This window comes from Siphateles boraxobius, unplaced genomic scaffold (assembly GCF_051911475.1).
Source record: "Siphateles boraxobius isolate OS27281-9 unplaced genomic scaffold, OSU_SipBor_1 9, whole genome shotgun sequence".
NCBI lineage: Eukaryota > Metazoa > Chordata > Actinopteri > Cypriniformes > Leuciscidae > Siphateles > Siphateles boraxobius.
Window position 1 is genome coordinate 33,250,464 of NW_027509219.1, and position 15,901 is coordinate 33,266,364.

General features: G+C 37.6%; 1 protein-coding gene across 1 annotated transcript; it reads left to right on the plus strand.

Moving 5' to 3' along the window:
• Positions 1 to 1,979: 1,979 nt before the first annotated feature.
• On the plus strand, positions 1,980 to 15,630 carry ppp2r2aa (protein phosphatase 2, regulatory subunit B, alpha a). The gene is made up of 10 exons (XM_077224074.1): positions 1,980 to 2,238; positions 2,696 to 2,767; positions 3,910 to 4,007; positions 9,075 to 9,240; positions 9,585 to 9,697; positions 9,779 to 9,956; positions 10,940 to 11,104; positions 11,195 to 11,364; positions 13,134 to 13,225; positions 14,330 to 15,630. The coding sequence occupies exons 1-10, from the start codon at positions 2,232 to 2,234 to the stop codon at positions 14,607 to 14,609; spliced, it is 1,341 nt and encodes a 446-aa protein (XP_077080189.1). The 5' UTR covers positions 1,980 to 2,231; the 3' UTR covers positions 14,610 to 15,630.
• Positions 15,631 to 15,901: the final 271 nt, after the last annotated feature.

The following is a 15,901-nucleotide window of genomic DNA, read 5'->3' on the forward strand; positions in this document are numbered from 1 at the left end:
AAAGCTAAATCTTCAGCATCATTACGCCAGTCTTAACTGATTTGCTGCTCAAGAAACATTTCTGATTATCAGTGTTGGAAACAGCTTCATATTTTTGGGGATTTTTCATTCAATAAATACAGCTGTGGTGAAAATAAACTTCAACTTAAAACATTTTAATTATAACTTAGCAAGAAAATAAAGAGGATGTAAATAAAGATCTAAAGTTAATGAGGGGTTGACAGTATACATGTGGACATCAAGATCGTTTTGATTTTAAAATAGTTTGAAAATGTTGATATCAAATCCATATGTGTGATTTTACCAAACAGGATTGGTGACAAAAATCAACTGATCACACAAAACAACACAGAATTCATCCAATCCATTGCTTCTTACTAATGTTGGTGCTGTTGATTTCCCACAAAAATAATGTCACTTCCTGGAATATGATGTCATAAAGTTGGCTAACTGGTTTTAATTGAATGGATTTTACAAAATACCAGGCAGTCAAGTCAAGTTTTATTTATAGAGCACAAGTCCAACACAACCGTAGTTTATCCAAAGTGCTTTACAATACAATACAATAAATCAATAAAAAAAAATAAAGAGAAAAGGAGTAAAAAAGAAAAAAAACTAAATGGATATAAAAATCAAGTATTAAAAATCATTCAATGTATAGGCCTACATACATACCGTAGAACACCAACTAATTTAAAATACATACACAACATCACTTGAAAGCGAGAGAGTATAAAAATAGGTCTTTAAACTGGATTTAAAAGCATCCAGTGATAGAGAGGTCCTGGTGTTTAAAGGTAAAATGTCCCAGAGCTTTGGGGCGACTACAGAGAAAGCTCAATCAACTTTTGTTTTTACAACGAGAACGAGGGACAGATAAAAGTAAATGATCTCAAGATCTTAGTGACCTAGAGGCTGTGATATGGCCTAATAAGATCACAAATATAATCTGGGGCCGAACTGTGTAGTGCCTTGTATGTGAAAAGAAGGATATTAAAGTCGACTCTAAATTTTATTGCCAATACAATGAGGAGAAACAGGGGAGATTTGATCCCTTTTCTTAGTTGCTTTTAACAATCATCAAAAGATACAAACATTCCTATAAACATGCAAATATAGAAAACTTTCATTAGAGAAAGGGAAAATGAAGACACAACTGGAATATTTCTTAATAAATAACCAATATGTTTCATTTCAGAAATTCAGCAATCAGAGACAATCTGCCAAAACAGTTGGAAATCTATATAAATTCATACTTTAAAGTGTATCAATTCACGTTATAAGTAAAAGTATAAGTATAAATAAATAAAATCGGGGCCTATCATCACACCAATTATACAGACTTTTGTGTTTTGTTCTAGCATAAATTACAAACATGAATACTAAATTCCAGAGGGAATTGGTTGTCATTATTATTAGGGGTGGAGAAATCAATTCACATACCAATCAAGATTTTTATCTTCGCATCGATTCACAAATTTAAAAAATAAATATATTCTAAAGTATTTCATTTCTTAAATTTCGCTGTAGGCTACTACTTAAAGTTATTGACACATTAGAGTGTTACTAATCACAATAAGCCGCGAAAATGCAAAAGATTCCCACATAATTAGGCCTATTATTATTTTCTTTTGACACTCAACGATTAGTATATCGTAAAACCGTTTTGGCCTACAAATTGTCATCACGACTTGAAGTTCAAGTTCATCTAAACAGCTGTGGGGTCCCCATTGATTTCCATAGTATTTCCCCCCCTACTATGGAAGTCAATGGTTCAACACAACTGTTTGATTACCCATTTTCTTCCAAATATCTTCTTCTGTGTTCAGCAGAAGAAAGAAATTCATACAGGTTTGGAACAACTCAATATTATCTATAACTATGAACGACTTTTCATTTTGGGCGAACTATCCCTTTAAGTATTTATCTAAAAAACAATGTGTTTTTGGATGGTGACCGCGCGTGGTCGCTGTCGGGCTTCGCCTTCTTGCGTGAGTCGTGACGTCACCGGATCACGCACAACCAGCGCGTGTGTGCGGAATGATAGAAGAGCTAAACACGCTTCTGTACGGAGGGAATTATGAAATCAAACCGTATTCCAGAAATGTGTTAAGAAAACAAACATTCTCTTGTTAAAATATCTTTATGAAGTAACCGAGTCAGAGGAAAAGACGCTTGAAATCAACATCGAAAAATAAACAGGCCCAGGACTGATTCAGATCCAGCCCAGCATGGACGGTATATATAAGCAACTTTAATTTCGCTATATTAAATATGATTCACGCAGTCACGTAATGTTATGCGGTGTATTTCGTCGCTTAGAAAGTAAATCTGATATTCTGACACATTTTGTGGTCTGCAATGTTTGTAGATTGTTAAATGTGTGTGTTGATTGTGATTTAAATTTGCTCTGAATTGCGAGTCACGGTGAAGCAGAAATAAGGTCCCACCTCTGTGTCTGATGCATGTGTAGATCGTCAGATGTTTGAAGCTGCTGTGCTCAGATGTTTGGCACAGACTGCTGGACACAGTCCTGATCAACAGCTCGTTCTCAAATCCATGTGAACTCACTGGATATGTCTGTGTTTCATCAAGATTTCTCGATCAGAACTATTTGTTGAAGTGGACACAGATAGGGGGGTTTTAATGTGGTCCTCGTGTTGGACATACAGTGTGAATTTGTCTTCGGTTCCAGGAGATGGAGACGGCCAGAGCCGCTGGTGTCTGTCCCAGGTCAAAGGAGCCGTAGATGATGATGTAGCTGAAGGTAAGACACATCCCTGACACCACAAGGAATCCACAACCCCAAAATACCACAGTTACTGCTGTAAAACAATAATAAATTAACAAAGGATCTTCAAAGCTTCTTCTCAGTATCATATTTTGTGACTGTGCTGGATATTATCCCAGTTAACAAATCTGTAGTATTGTTATGAAGTTATTATTATTTTTCTTTACCTTTTAACGTCTTTCATCCTGAAGTTTATGATATGATATACGTGTGTGTGTAGACTGTAAATACACATATTTTTACACACCAGTATGTATATATATATATATATACACACACACACGTACGTGTGCACACACACATATAATATATATACACACACAATTATTATGTAAACAAGAACTTTTATGTTAAATGCGATTGATTTGAAAGCAATAGAATTTGTTCTTTGAGTTTACATTATGCAAACATTATTATGCTCATGGAAACACATGAGAACATTGTAAAATTGTGATTTATATCCATGGAAAAACTTTCATTCAAAACATTTCAAATTAAATGTAACATGACAAGTGGAAATAATATTATATAACAGCTGAGAGAGGGATTTGTATATAATTTTTCATTTACTCTAACATATTCTATCAGCTACAAAGTGCCCTTTTGAGTGCTATATTTATCAAATAATTTAGAAAGTAATTCTGAATAAAACTTTAAGAGCTCTGAGATTGATGTTCTGTAACAGTTTTGGAAATGATTTAGTGGCGTTTCAATTGTGAATTCGGACCGTTCGTGTCAAAATATGTTTCGTTATGTTTATATATGAGGTTAAATTGTTGTAAGCATAAAGGATTTGTTCTCTGGGTTGAGTCAGAACATGGCACAGCCCAGCACCACACTGTTGCCCGACACAATAATACGACAGACAGACAGACAGAGAGAGAGAGAGAGAGAGATTGTTATTCTTAGGGAATGCTGGGATGGGGGTTGCTGGATGGCACTGCGTGTACAGATGCCTGAGATGCCTTTAATGCCAGGCTCCGCATGTGCCCGCCCACACACACGCACAAATACAAGAGTCACTTATATTCTCAGAAACATTCAGTGAAACAATATGGTCTCATAGTTGATCTCTTCAAATATTCATTATTGTGTGTATGTGTATATGTGTGTTGCAGCTGACATCATTTCTGCGGTGGAGTTCAATCATTCTGGGGAGCTTTTGGCCACAGGAGACCGGGGCGGAAGAATAGTGATCTTCCAGCAAGAACAAGAGGTGAGATGGATTACTGGTTATTACGCATAACAGTTAAAGGGTGGAGCATAAATGGGCTTGAAATTGTTATTCAAAATGCAAAAGGAGGCCATATTCAAACCTGGCAACATACAGAATGTTATTGGTTCTCACGTGCCGACACGCCGGGTTTGAATATGCAATATTAAAAGCTTAATTTATGGATGGATTATTCCTTTCATAATATGCAACGCTGTGGTATTTTAGCGTTACGTGTGTACCATTATTTCACGGCTCTGTGGAATACTTGATTCTGATTAGTTAATCGCACCATCCAGCAATATTTTATCCCCCTATGATAACTAGTAAACACTAATAACACAGACTCATTTGGGTAACTGAAGTTGGCGCTTGCTAGGAACGGTTGTTCCTCGTGGAAGTTTTGCGTTTGGTGAGCTAATAAAATATTAAAATTCAAATCAATATTTTGTGTACAGTTATTTAATTGTCATCCGGTATTGTGGACTCAATCTTTCTTGTTTCATAAAAACACAGCTGCTGCCATTTTGTGACGATTTGTACAGTGTAATGGATTATAATCCAACAAGTACGAATTTAAATCTCAATCAGTAAACCTGAATATCTGTCTAGTATTAACCCTAAAGGCATAGTTCATCCAAAAATGAAAATTCTGTTTTTAATTACTCACCCTCATGTCGTTCCAAACCCGTAAAATTTTCGTTCATCTTCGAAACTCAACTGAAACGATCATTGAAGCTCAAACATGGTGCGTAACATGAGAATGAACCTCATTGATTCTTGCTGAAGCTCAAACGTGCTGCGTAAAATGAGGATGAACCACATTGGTTCTTGCTGAAGCTCAAACGTTGAACCTCATTGGTTCTTGCTGAAGCTCAAACGTGCTGCGTAACACAAGAATGAACCTCATTGGTTCTTGCTGAAGCTCAAACGTGCTGCGTAACACGAGAATGAACCTCATTGGTTCTTGCTGAAGCTCAAACGTGCTGTGTAACACGAGAATGAACCTCATTGGTTCTTGCTCAAGCTCAAACGTGCTGTGTAACACGAGAATGAACCTCATTGGTTCTTGCTGAAGCTAAAACGTGCTGCGTAACACAAGAATTAACCTCATTGGTTCTTGCTGAAGCTCAAACGCGCTGCATAATGAGAATGAACCTCATTGTTTTTTTCTGAGGCTCAAACGCGCTGCGTAACGAGAATGAACCTCATTGGTTCTTGCTGAAGCTCAAACGTGCTGCGTAACACGAGAATGAACCTCATTGGTTCTTGCTGAAGCTCAAACGTGCTGCGTAACACGAGAATTAACCTCATTGGTTCTTGCTGAAGCTCAAACGTGCTGCGTAACCCAAGAATGAACCTCATTGGTTCTTGCTGAAGCTCAAACGTGCTGTGTAACACAAGAATGAACCTTATTGGTTCTTGCTGAAGCTCAAACGTGCTGCGTAACACAAGAATGAACCTCATTGGTTCTTGCTAAAGCTCAAACGTGCTGCGTAACGAGAATGAACCTCATTGGTTCTTGCTGAAGCTCAAACATGCTGCGTAACACGAGAATTAACCTCATTGGTTCTTGCTGAAGCTCAAACGTGCTGAGTAACACGAGAATGAACCTCATTGGTTCTTACTAATGCTCAAACGTGCTGCGTAACACAAGAATGAACCTCATTGGTTCTTGTACAAGCTCAAACGTGCTGCGTAACATGAGAATGAACCTCATTGGTTTTTGCTGAAACTCAAACGTGTGCATAACACAAGGATGAACCTCATTGGTTCTTGCTGAAACTCAAACGTGCTGCGTAACACAAGAATGAACCTCATTGGTTCTTGCTGAAGCTCAAACGTGCTGCGTAACATGAGAATGAACCTCATTGGTTTTTGCTGAAACTCAAACGTGCTGCGTAACACAAGAATGAACCTCATTGGTTCTTGCTGAAACTCAAACGTGCTGCGTAACACGAGAATGAACCTCATTGGTTCTTGCTAAAGCTCAAACGTGCTGCGTAACACAAGAATGAACCTCATTGGTTCTTGCTGAAGCTCAAACGTGCTGCGTAACACGAGAATTAACCTCATTGGTTCTTGCTGAAGCTCAAACGTGCTGCGTAACCCAAGAATGAACCTTATTGGTTCTTGCTGAAGCTCAAACGTGATGCGTAACACGAGAATTAACCTCATTGGTTCTTGCTGAAGCTCAAACGTGTGCGTAACATGAGAATTAACCTCATTGGTTCTTGCTGAAGCTCAAACGTGCTGCGTAACATGAGAATTAACCTCATTGGTTTTTGCTGAAACTCAAACGTGCTGCGTAACACAAGAATGAACCTCATTGGTTCTTGCTGAAACTCAAACGTGCTGCGTAACACGAGAATGAACCTCATTGGTTCTTGCTAAAGCTCAAACGTGCTGCGTAACACAAGAATGAACCTCATTGGTTCTTGCTGAAGCTCAAACGTGCTGCGTAACACGAGAATTAACCTCATTGGTTCTTGCTGAAGCTCAAACGTGCTGCGTAACACGAGAATGAACCTTATTGGTTTTTGCTGAAGCTCAAACGTGCTGCGTAACCCAAGAATGAACCTCATTGGTTCTTGCTGAAGCTCAAACGTGCTGTGTAACACAAGAATGAACCTTATTGGTTCTTGCTGAAGCTCAAACGTGCTGCGTAACACGAGAATTAACCTCATTGGTTCTTGCTGAAGCTCAAACGTGTGCGTAACATGAGAATTAACCTCATTGGTTCTTGCTAAAGCTCAAACGTGCTGCGTAACACAAGAATGAACCTCATTGGTTCTTGCTGAAGCTCAAACGTGCTGCGTAACACGAGAATGAACCTTATTGGTTTTTGCTGAAGCTCAAACGTGCTGCGTAACCCAAGAATGAACCTCATTGGTTCTTGCTGAAGCTCAAACGTGCTGTGTAACACAAGAATGAACCTTATTGGTTCTTGCTGAAGCTCAAACGTGCTGCGTAACACGAGAATTAACCTCATTGGTTCTTGCTGAAGCTCAAACGTGCTGCGTAACACGAGAATTAACCTCATTGGTTCTTGCTGAAGCTCAAACGTTTTGCGTAACACGAGAATTAACCTCATTGGTTCTTGCTGAAGCTCAAACGTGCTGCGTAACACGAGAATGAACCTTATTGGTTTTTGCTGAAGCTCAAACGTGCTGTGTAACACAAGAATGAACCTCTTTGGTTATTGCTAGAGATGCTCCGATCAGGATTTTTGGGGCCGATCACCGATTACCGATCACTGCCGATCACAGAATGGCAGGGGAATGGGAATCTTTTATCTATAATCTAGCAGAGTTTGCACCATTTGTAGAAATGTGTTTATTTAATTGTATTTAGAAAATGAGATGTCTTAAGGCTACTGTAGGCCAGCTTTCCCAAATAAGGCAGAGTAACATTAAACTATTCCAAACAAAGAGGGGTCAGGCAGACCAACACACATCAGATCAGCCTAATGGGAGGGGATCAAGTTACACTTAGGCATTTTTGGAAATTGTAGCCTCTTAATACACCCACTACATTTACTAATTGGCAACAAAATGTACAACTTGTTAAACCAAAACTGGCTACTGATATAAGGACAAAACTATGGCAAGTTTTTTTCTGTTATTAATATGAACGTCTGATGTAGTTGAGCAGAATGCTCTTTTATTAAGTTACTTCATTAAATGACATATTTAATGAGATTATGCCTGAAAAGGTTTTGGATTTTTAAAAATATATATTGTATAAAATGACTTATTGTTTATATTTGTGTTGTTTTATTGTATTTATATTATATTTGTATTTTTATAATTGAATTTTTGCCATGAAAATAGCTTTGAATGCTGACATGGCATTAAATAAAATAATTTGAATCTGATGTATAGGCTAGTTGAGGAACCAACTACGTCAGATCAAAAAACATAAAATACCACCACCACTTTTGAAACATCTCGCGGCACGAATGTATCAATACAAATAAATAAAAACTTCTCCAGTTAACTCAGAGCATTCATTTTGTTCATTTGTTAAATAAGAGGAGATCTAACGCTGAAATGTTTTATTTTTATCAAGGGATCAAAGTGCTCGTTGCCGCAGCGATCAGTGGCGCCGATACCGCGTTCTGTTGTGTCTCGCGCGGTGCACGGTCTTCACTCGGACGCGCGCTTCAATCCGTTGGGAGACTCACTATTCGTTCCGGTGAAGGAGAACTCATGTTGCCACTGCCAAGCTCCATTCTGCTGTTGTGTGCCCGTGCGCCGCGCATGCAGGTGGGAAAAAGTCGCGGGAGTAATTTACGTCACGTGATCGGCTTCTTTGATCGGCGCTTTTGGGGTTCGCCGATCAATCTATTTTTAGCCAATATCGGCCGATCATGATCGGCGTCCGATCAATCGGAGCATCCCTAGTTATTGCTGAAGCTCAATCGTGCTGCGTAACACAAGAATTAACCTCATTGCTTTTTTCTGAAACTCAAACGCGCTGCGTAACGAGACTGAACCTCATTGGTTCTTGCTGAAACTCAAACGTGCTGCGTCACACGAGAATGAACCTCATTGGTTCTTGCTGAAACTCAAACGTGCTGCGTCACACGAGAATTAACCTCATTGCTTTTTTCTGAAGCTCAAACGTGCTGCGTAACGAGAATGAACCTCATTGGTTCTTGCTGAAACTCAAACGTGCTGCGTCACACGAGAATTAACCTCATTGCTTTTTTCTGAAGCTCAAACGTGCTGCGTAACGAGAATGAACCTCATTGGTTCTTGCTGAAACTCAAACGTGCTGCGTCACACGAGAATGAACCTCATTGGTTCTTGCTGAAGCTCAAACGTGCTGCGTCACACGAGAATGAACCTCATTGGTTCTTGCTGAAGCTCAAACGTGCTGCGTCACACGAGAATGAACCTCATTGGTTCTTGTGGAAGCTCAAACATGTTTGAGACGCAGAAAATGAAGTGACCCGGCCCTTAACCTTAGTATAAGCAGGAAAATCCACGGCTGTGCATTAAAAGCATGTAATGCACACCTAGCTGTGTTTTATCCCTTACATGTGGTATTTCTGTGTCCTGTCAGAGTAAGAACCTGCCACAGTGCCATGCGGAGTATAACGTCTACAGCACGTTCCAGAGTCACGAGCCAGAGTTCGACTATCTGAAGAGTCTGGAAATCGAGGAAAAGATCAACAAGATCCGCTGGCTTCCTCAGAAAAATGCTGCACACTTCCTGTTGTCGACAAACGGTGAGCTGACCGATGAAATCAAGTGTTATTTTAGTATTACTTAGATGCTATCTTTTTATTAATATTTTGAATGAACTTTATTTTAATTTCAAAAGTTTTAATAACTTTGTTACATGCATTTGTAATTTTTATTCCATTCTATTTAGTTTAAAATTATTTCAGTTTTAGTCATTTTAGTACTTCAGCTTGAACTTAAGTTCATTTCCCATGAAAACATTTCTCATTTTCTTTTAGGTTTATTTGAGCTTTAGTTCAATTACTGAAAATTGTTTTAGTTTAACACTGGCGCAGATACAGACTCATTTATACATGTAGCCAATGCTTCATTATTTTATTGCATACAGATAAAACCATCAAGCTCTGGAAAATCAGTGAACGAGACAAGAGACCAGAGGGGTATAACCTCAAAGAAGAGGACGGGCGCTACAGGCATCCGTCATCACTCACAACACTACGGGTGTGTTTACATTCACACACACTCAGGATTATGTTAATGCGTTTGCAAACCCATTTGAGTAACACGCTTTGCTCCGCACAGGTTCCCGTGTTCCAGCCGATGGATCTGATGGTGGAGGCGAGTCCGCGGCGGGTGTACGCCAACGCTCACACCTACCACATCAACTCCATCTCAGTCAACAGCGACAACGAGACGTATCTGTCCGCCGACGACCTCAGGGTCAACCTATGGCACCTGGACTTCACCGACCGAAGCTTCAGTATCCTGTTTATACATTTTTGTTTATTCCCGCACTACTGTCAGTAAGATTTTTTTTTTTTTTTATGTATTTGAAAGTCTCTTCTGCTCACCAAGGCTGCATTTTTTTAATCAAAAATATAGTAACAACAGTAATATTGTGAAATATAATTACAATTTAAAATAGCACTTATTCTATTTTAATATATTTTAAAAATGTATATTCCTTGTGATCAAAGCTGAATTTTCAGCATCATCACAGCTTCAGTGTCACATGATCCTTCAGAAATCATTTTTTTTTAAATCCGAAAGATATGTCGCACCATCTATGAGAGAAAAAAAGTTGTGTCGGTGTGTTAGTCACACTTTATTATTACATTCAGAAATAATGTAAAATACTGGTATGTAAAACAAACATTATAAACAGTGTTAACAATTTAGTACCCCTCACTTAACAAATACTATAAATGTAACGATATTCAGAACAGGAATGGGAAATATAAGTATAAAACTAGCATAAATTATAGTGACATTCGCTGGGAACAACATTTTCTGCGGGTCTTAAAAGTTTAAATCATAGCTGAAAATCTTAAATTCATAAAGGTATTGCATTAAATGTTGCATGAAATGCAAAAAATGTATGTCTTCCTCAGTATTTGTTTCCTGTTTTTTTGTTTGTCTTGAACAATTTAACAAAATTAAGTGAGTTTATGCTTAAAACAAGAACAAATGTCAATGAGTTTCCCTTTGAATTAAGTTGATTTTTCTGCAGATATTTATTCTTGTTTTAAGCAAACTCATTTGATTTTGATCAATTACATAGAAAACAAGACTTCATATTTCATGTCATTTTGCATCTCCAGTACATGTATCTTGATGAATGTTACAAAGCAGCTGTTGAACTGGTGATTGGGTGATTTACCTCTTCCTTTGAATTGTTTTTCATGTTTATTTCTCATATGATACACTGTCTTACTGAAGTTTAGCCCTTAACCACTGACTCAGACATTGTTGATATCAAGCCGGTCAACATGGAGGAGCTGACGGAGGTGATCACGGCTTCAGAGTTTCACCCGCTCCAGTGCAACACGTTTGTGTACGGCAGCAGCAAGGGCTCAGTGCGCCTGTGTGACATGCGGGCGTCCGCTCTGTGTGACCAACACTCAAAATGTTAGTTTCTGAAGTTTCACTGCTTCACCTGCCTTTCACTGATCGACCAGTAAACCTTTCAGAACTAATTTCTCGTGTGTTTCTGTGTAGTGTTTGAGGAACCTGAGGACCCCAGCACACGGTCCTTCTTCTCTGAAATCATCTCATCCATCTCAGACGTCAAGTTCAGTCACAGCGGCCGATACATGATGACCAGAGATTATCTGACCCTCAAGATCTGGGACCTTCACATGGAGAGTCGGCCGGTGGAAATATACCAGGTAGGCCTGCAGAGATCATGAATTTTGTGCTGACGATTAATTGCCATACAAAAAATTGTGATTAATGATTTAAATGTGTTTTGTTCACGTCACAGTGTAAGCCTAACACATTATTTTTTTTAATTGGAAATAATAATAAAATAGGCCCATCTTATTTATTTTAATTCTATGAAAATTAATATAATATAATGCGGTCTGATTAAACCCACAAACCTTCTTTTATATGAAGGCAGACTTTTGACTATCTTTCGTACTTAACAATAGTTTTTTTATGTTCTTTGGCAAAATGTGATTTGAAATTTAAACTGCACAATTATCTAAAATGGTTGGGATTAGATCTAATAACCACGATCCAATGATTAATCAATAATCGTGACAACCCTATTACCAGGTGATGTTTCTGTCACTGGGGGACACTTTTTGCTGTACATTTTTTTTGTAATTATCCATATCGCTTTGGTGTACCAAAGCAGTCATACACTTGATAGAAATAATAGGGATAGTTCACCTAAAAATGATCATGTTCCAGATATTCTGTGCAACATTAAATGAGAAATTAAGAATGTATTGCTTTTATTTTTGCAATTAATTTGGACTGGGGATTTTTAATTTAGAAAAGCACTATTAAAGTCGCTTTTGGTAAAAATGGTCTGTACTAAATTTCTGGTTTTTAGAAGTCATGCCTTGTTTGAGTATTTCAATATTCCCTAATTATCTTTAAATTCATCTTTGACATCTTATGAAATGTAGCAATGCCCAGGTTGTGAATCAATTGTTCTGTTAAATTGGATCTTTGTAAAAGATTAAATGGGTTGATCCAGTTCACAAGACTTTAGTCTGAGAGTGATTCGTTCTCGCATCGTGCCGATCCAGACTCAATGATCCACTTGCAGCAGTTAAAGACTCCCTGCGTTATTAACGAGTAACAACTTAAATCAAAAATATTTTATGAATTCAGAAGAATTGGAATACAGTATATGAACTGCTTTTCTAATATGTTTGCTATTTTTAACCTTGACGTTACATTAATTGTAATTACATGGGAAAAAACAACTAAGACATTCTTTAAAGTTTTACCTTTTCCATTAAAGAGGCTTGAAACTAGTAAATCCTCATTTTCTTTTTGAGAATTACTCTAAACAAAATACTGATTTAGCTGCATTGACCACTAGGTGGCATCAGGAATTTACTTGTTCAAATTTAATGTGGTGATTTTGCATTCCTTGAAAATATAATTTTTCTTTCGGCTCAGAATATTCAGCAGTAAATAAAGAAGCCATCAGGATGTAATTGGATTATGAAAAGTTGGCTTATGATGCACTGCATTAATTATATATTTCAGTAAGTGTTATTATAAATTCTGAGCTTTTGCACATTGGATTTAGAAATAATTAGTCTGCATGTCAGTAGTCATGATTCCTAAATTAATGCATGATCGACTTTGCTGTTAAGTCATTTTGTGTCGGCTTATTTTTAAATTGAATTCAATTGACATGAGCGTTTACACTACGAAAGCAATCCGGTCGATTGTGTTTTGGACTACCTCTGGAAGTGGTGGAAAGTGGACAAGCTCAAAACATTTTACACCCCGTTTACACCTGTATTTAGCGTCGTCCACTTGTGATCCGATCGACCAAAACGCATCTTAATACCAGGTGTAAACAGGGCCTGAATCATAAACAAGCCTTCTTTACTGTTGTGTTGTGTCTTTATATCAGAAGCACGGAAGTGCCATCAGCGTGTTGTGTGACTGATCTCTCTCTCATCAGGTTCATGGTTATCTCAGGAGTAAGCTGTGCGCTCTGTACGAGAACGACTGCATCTTTGATAAGTTTGAGTGCTGTTGGGGAGGCGACGACAGGTGAGATGTTCTGAGATGAGACGTGACTCGTGTAAAGCATCATTATGACACTGCCGCACATTCTTTTAATGACTAAAGCATCTTCAGTTTGTGGTAAAAGCAAACGCAAAACAAACCTTGAATAGGCATGAGCTGTGTGTTCTCACTGCAGGGTCTTCCCTGCCATATCCCTGAACAGAGAGGTTGATCAGACTCGAACTTTAATCTTTGACTAACAGAGCGCTCGCAAATACAGACACGCAATACTGTTTCAGAAACTTCCTGATTTTGAGCTTAAGGTCATGAAACTACATTATATAGAATATTTATGATATATATTTTTTTTTCTTCAGATATTAAAGATAACAATTTTATAATTATAAACTTATTACTACCATTCAAACGTTTGGGGTCAGTAAGAGGTTGTTTTTGGTTGAAAGAAATTGATACTTTTATTCAGCAATGATGCATCAAATTGATCAAAAGACATGTATAATGTGATCAAAAGATTTTTATTTCAAGTAAATGCTGTACTTTTGAACTTTTTGTCCATCAAAGAATCTTAAAAAAATCTTGTTTCTTGAGAAGCAAATCATTATATTGGTTTCTGTGATTGATTTCTGTGAATGATTTCTGAAGGATCATGTGACACTGAATACTGGAGTAATGATGCTGAAAATTCATCTTTGATCACAGGAATAAATTACATTTAAAAATAAGTTATTTTAAATTTAAATAATATTTCACAATTTAACTTTTTTCTGTATTTTATCATCTAATAATGGTGGGCTGAAGAAATGGAGTGAATGAAATTAAACCCTTTATTTTACAAATTTATTCCATTCACATTTGGAAACAAAAATTGTTAAAATATTTTTTATCTTGGCTTAGTTATCGAAAAACAAATTCAAATTAAAAAAAACAATTTTTTTAACCAAATTTTCACTGTACTTTGCAGCAATGGCTTTTTGACTGATATATATATATATATATATATATTTTTTTACATTTAATAGATACATTTTGCTAGTTACAGGTTGTTGTTTTTTTATTGCCATTGCCATAAAGACTTAAAAAAAAACGATATCTGCCTAATTACACTCTTATTTTTCATTCCATTTTCAGTGAGGTCATGACGGGGTCCTATAACAACTTCTTCCGGATGTTCGATCGGGACGCCCAGCGCGACGCCACCCTCGAGGCCTCGTGGGAGAGCGGCTCCCCCGGCCTCCCGCTCAAGACCTGGCGTGTGTGTGCGGGGAGCAGACGCAAGAGGAACGAGATCGGCGTGGACTGCCTGGACTTCAGCAGAAAGATCCTCTACACCTCCTGGCATCCTCAGGATAACATTGTTGCATTGGCGACAGTCAATAACCTTTACATATTCCAGGAGAAACTGAATTAGGAATTTCAAACTGCTTCGTCCCCATTCCTAGCTCCAGGAGTAAGGCGGGATACATGCTAATCTGGTATCCATGCACAACCTCTCTCCTGAAACTCATAGTCTTAATATTAACCACTGTAGTACACGAAAAACCTTTGGATTATTCTATTACGTTAATTGATACACTGTAGGCCGGAGAAGGGATTTTTAGTTATATTACTGTATTTCTTTTGTTTTTTTTATTTTGCACATTTTGATCTGTCCGTTTTCGCTTTAATCAGAAACCCCATGCACTGCTGAGTTATTTTTCCATGTCTCGAACACGCAACCAAAATTACCCTCAAGCAACCCTCAAAATCCTGGTTAATAAGTTTGCATAATCATGATTAACACTGAATCAGTTGTACAAAACCCCCTCCTCTGATCGCTCCCTTTTGGCCTGGTGCAACAGGACGTTTCCTTCACCTAACGCTCAGTCTAATGCCTGACATTTATCACAAGTGCAATTGACTTGAAGTTGCAGGGTTCCCGAATAGCTACATTATTCCCTACATTAAGTCCCTAATGGGTACAACTAATTGTGGCATTAATTTTATGCAATATATTAGTCTTTGTGGGAAGGGAGACTTTGTATCTCTTTTAATAGAGACACACAAATATTTTAAGTCTTAAGTAATTGTTTGTGCAGATGTGCATGTTTTATAATGTCTTATGATTTTCGGCATCTTATGATGCGTGTGGCGTTTTATTTGCGGCTTTTTAATACAGAATGGTTCCTATAAGGTAAAGAATGCTCTAGATATTTTTATATAAATTTTCGAAAATTGAAATCATGTCCATGACAGTATTCAGTGTATTAATGCAGTCATGTGACTGTCTTTGAGCTGTTGATTGATTGGTGCAGAATGATTCTGTATAATGGAGTGCGTTTACATGAAAATCAGGCCTGCTGTATATGAACAAACCCAGAATTATGTTCCCTTTATCTTAATAGTTGTAAAACCCAAATGTAAAAATAAAACTTAATTTTAAGACTGAAAAACTAAACTTCTTGGGGTCATTTTTCCAGGAAAGGAGAATCCATTCAAATGTAATTTTATTATAAAGCAGGTAAGAGAAGATTATACGGAGTAGAATCACTTTTCTTTAAACATCTGCCCCATATTTAGGTTAGCAAGAACAAATAGGACACCCAGAAATTAATCTGTGCCTGAGCTATTTTAGGTTTTGGTGATCTGTGAACCGTACTAGCGGGTTTTTAGGTTGTCATTATTGCAGTACATAAAGACATTGTATGTTGTCTTTCAATTTAG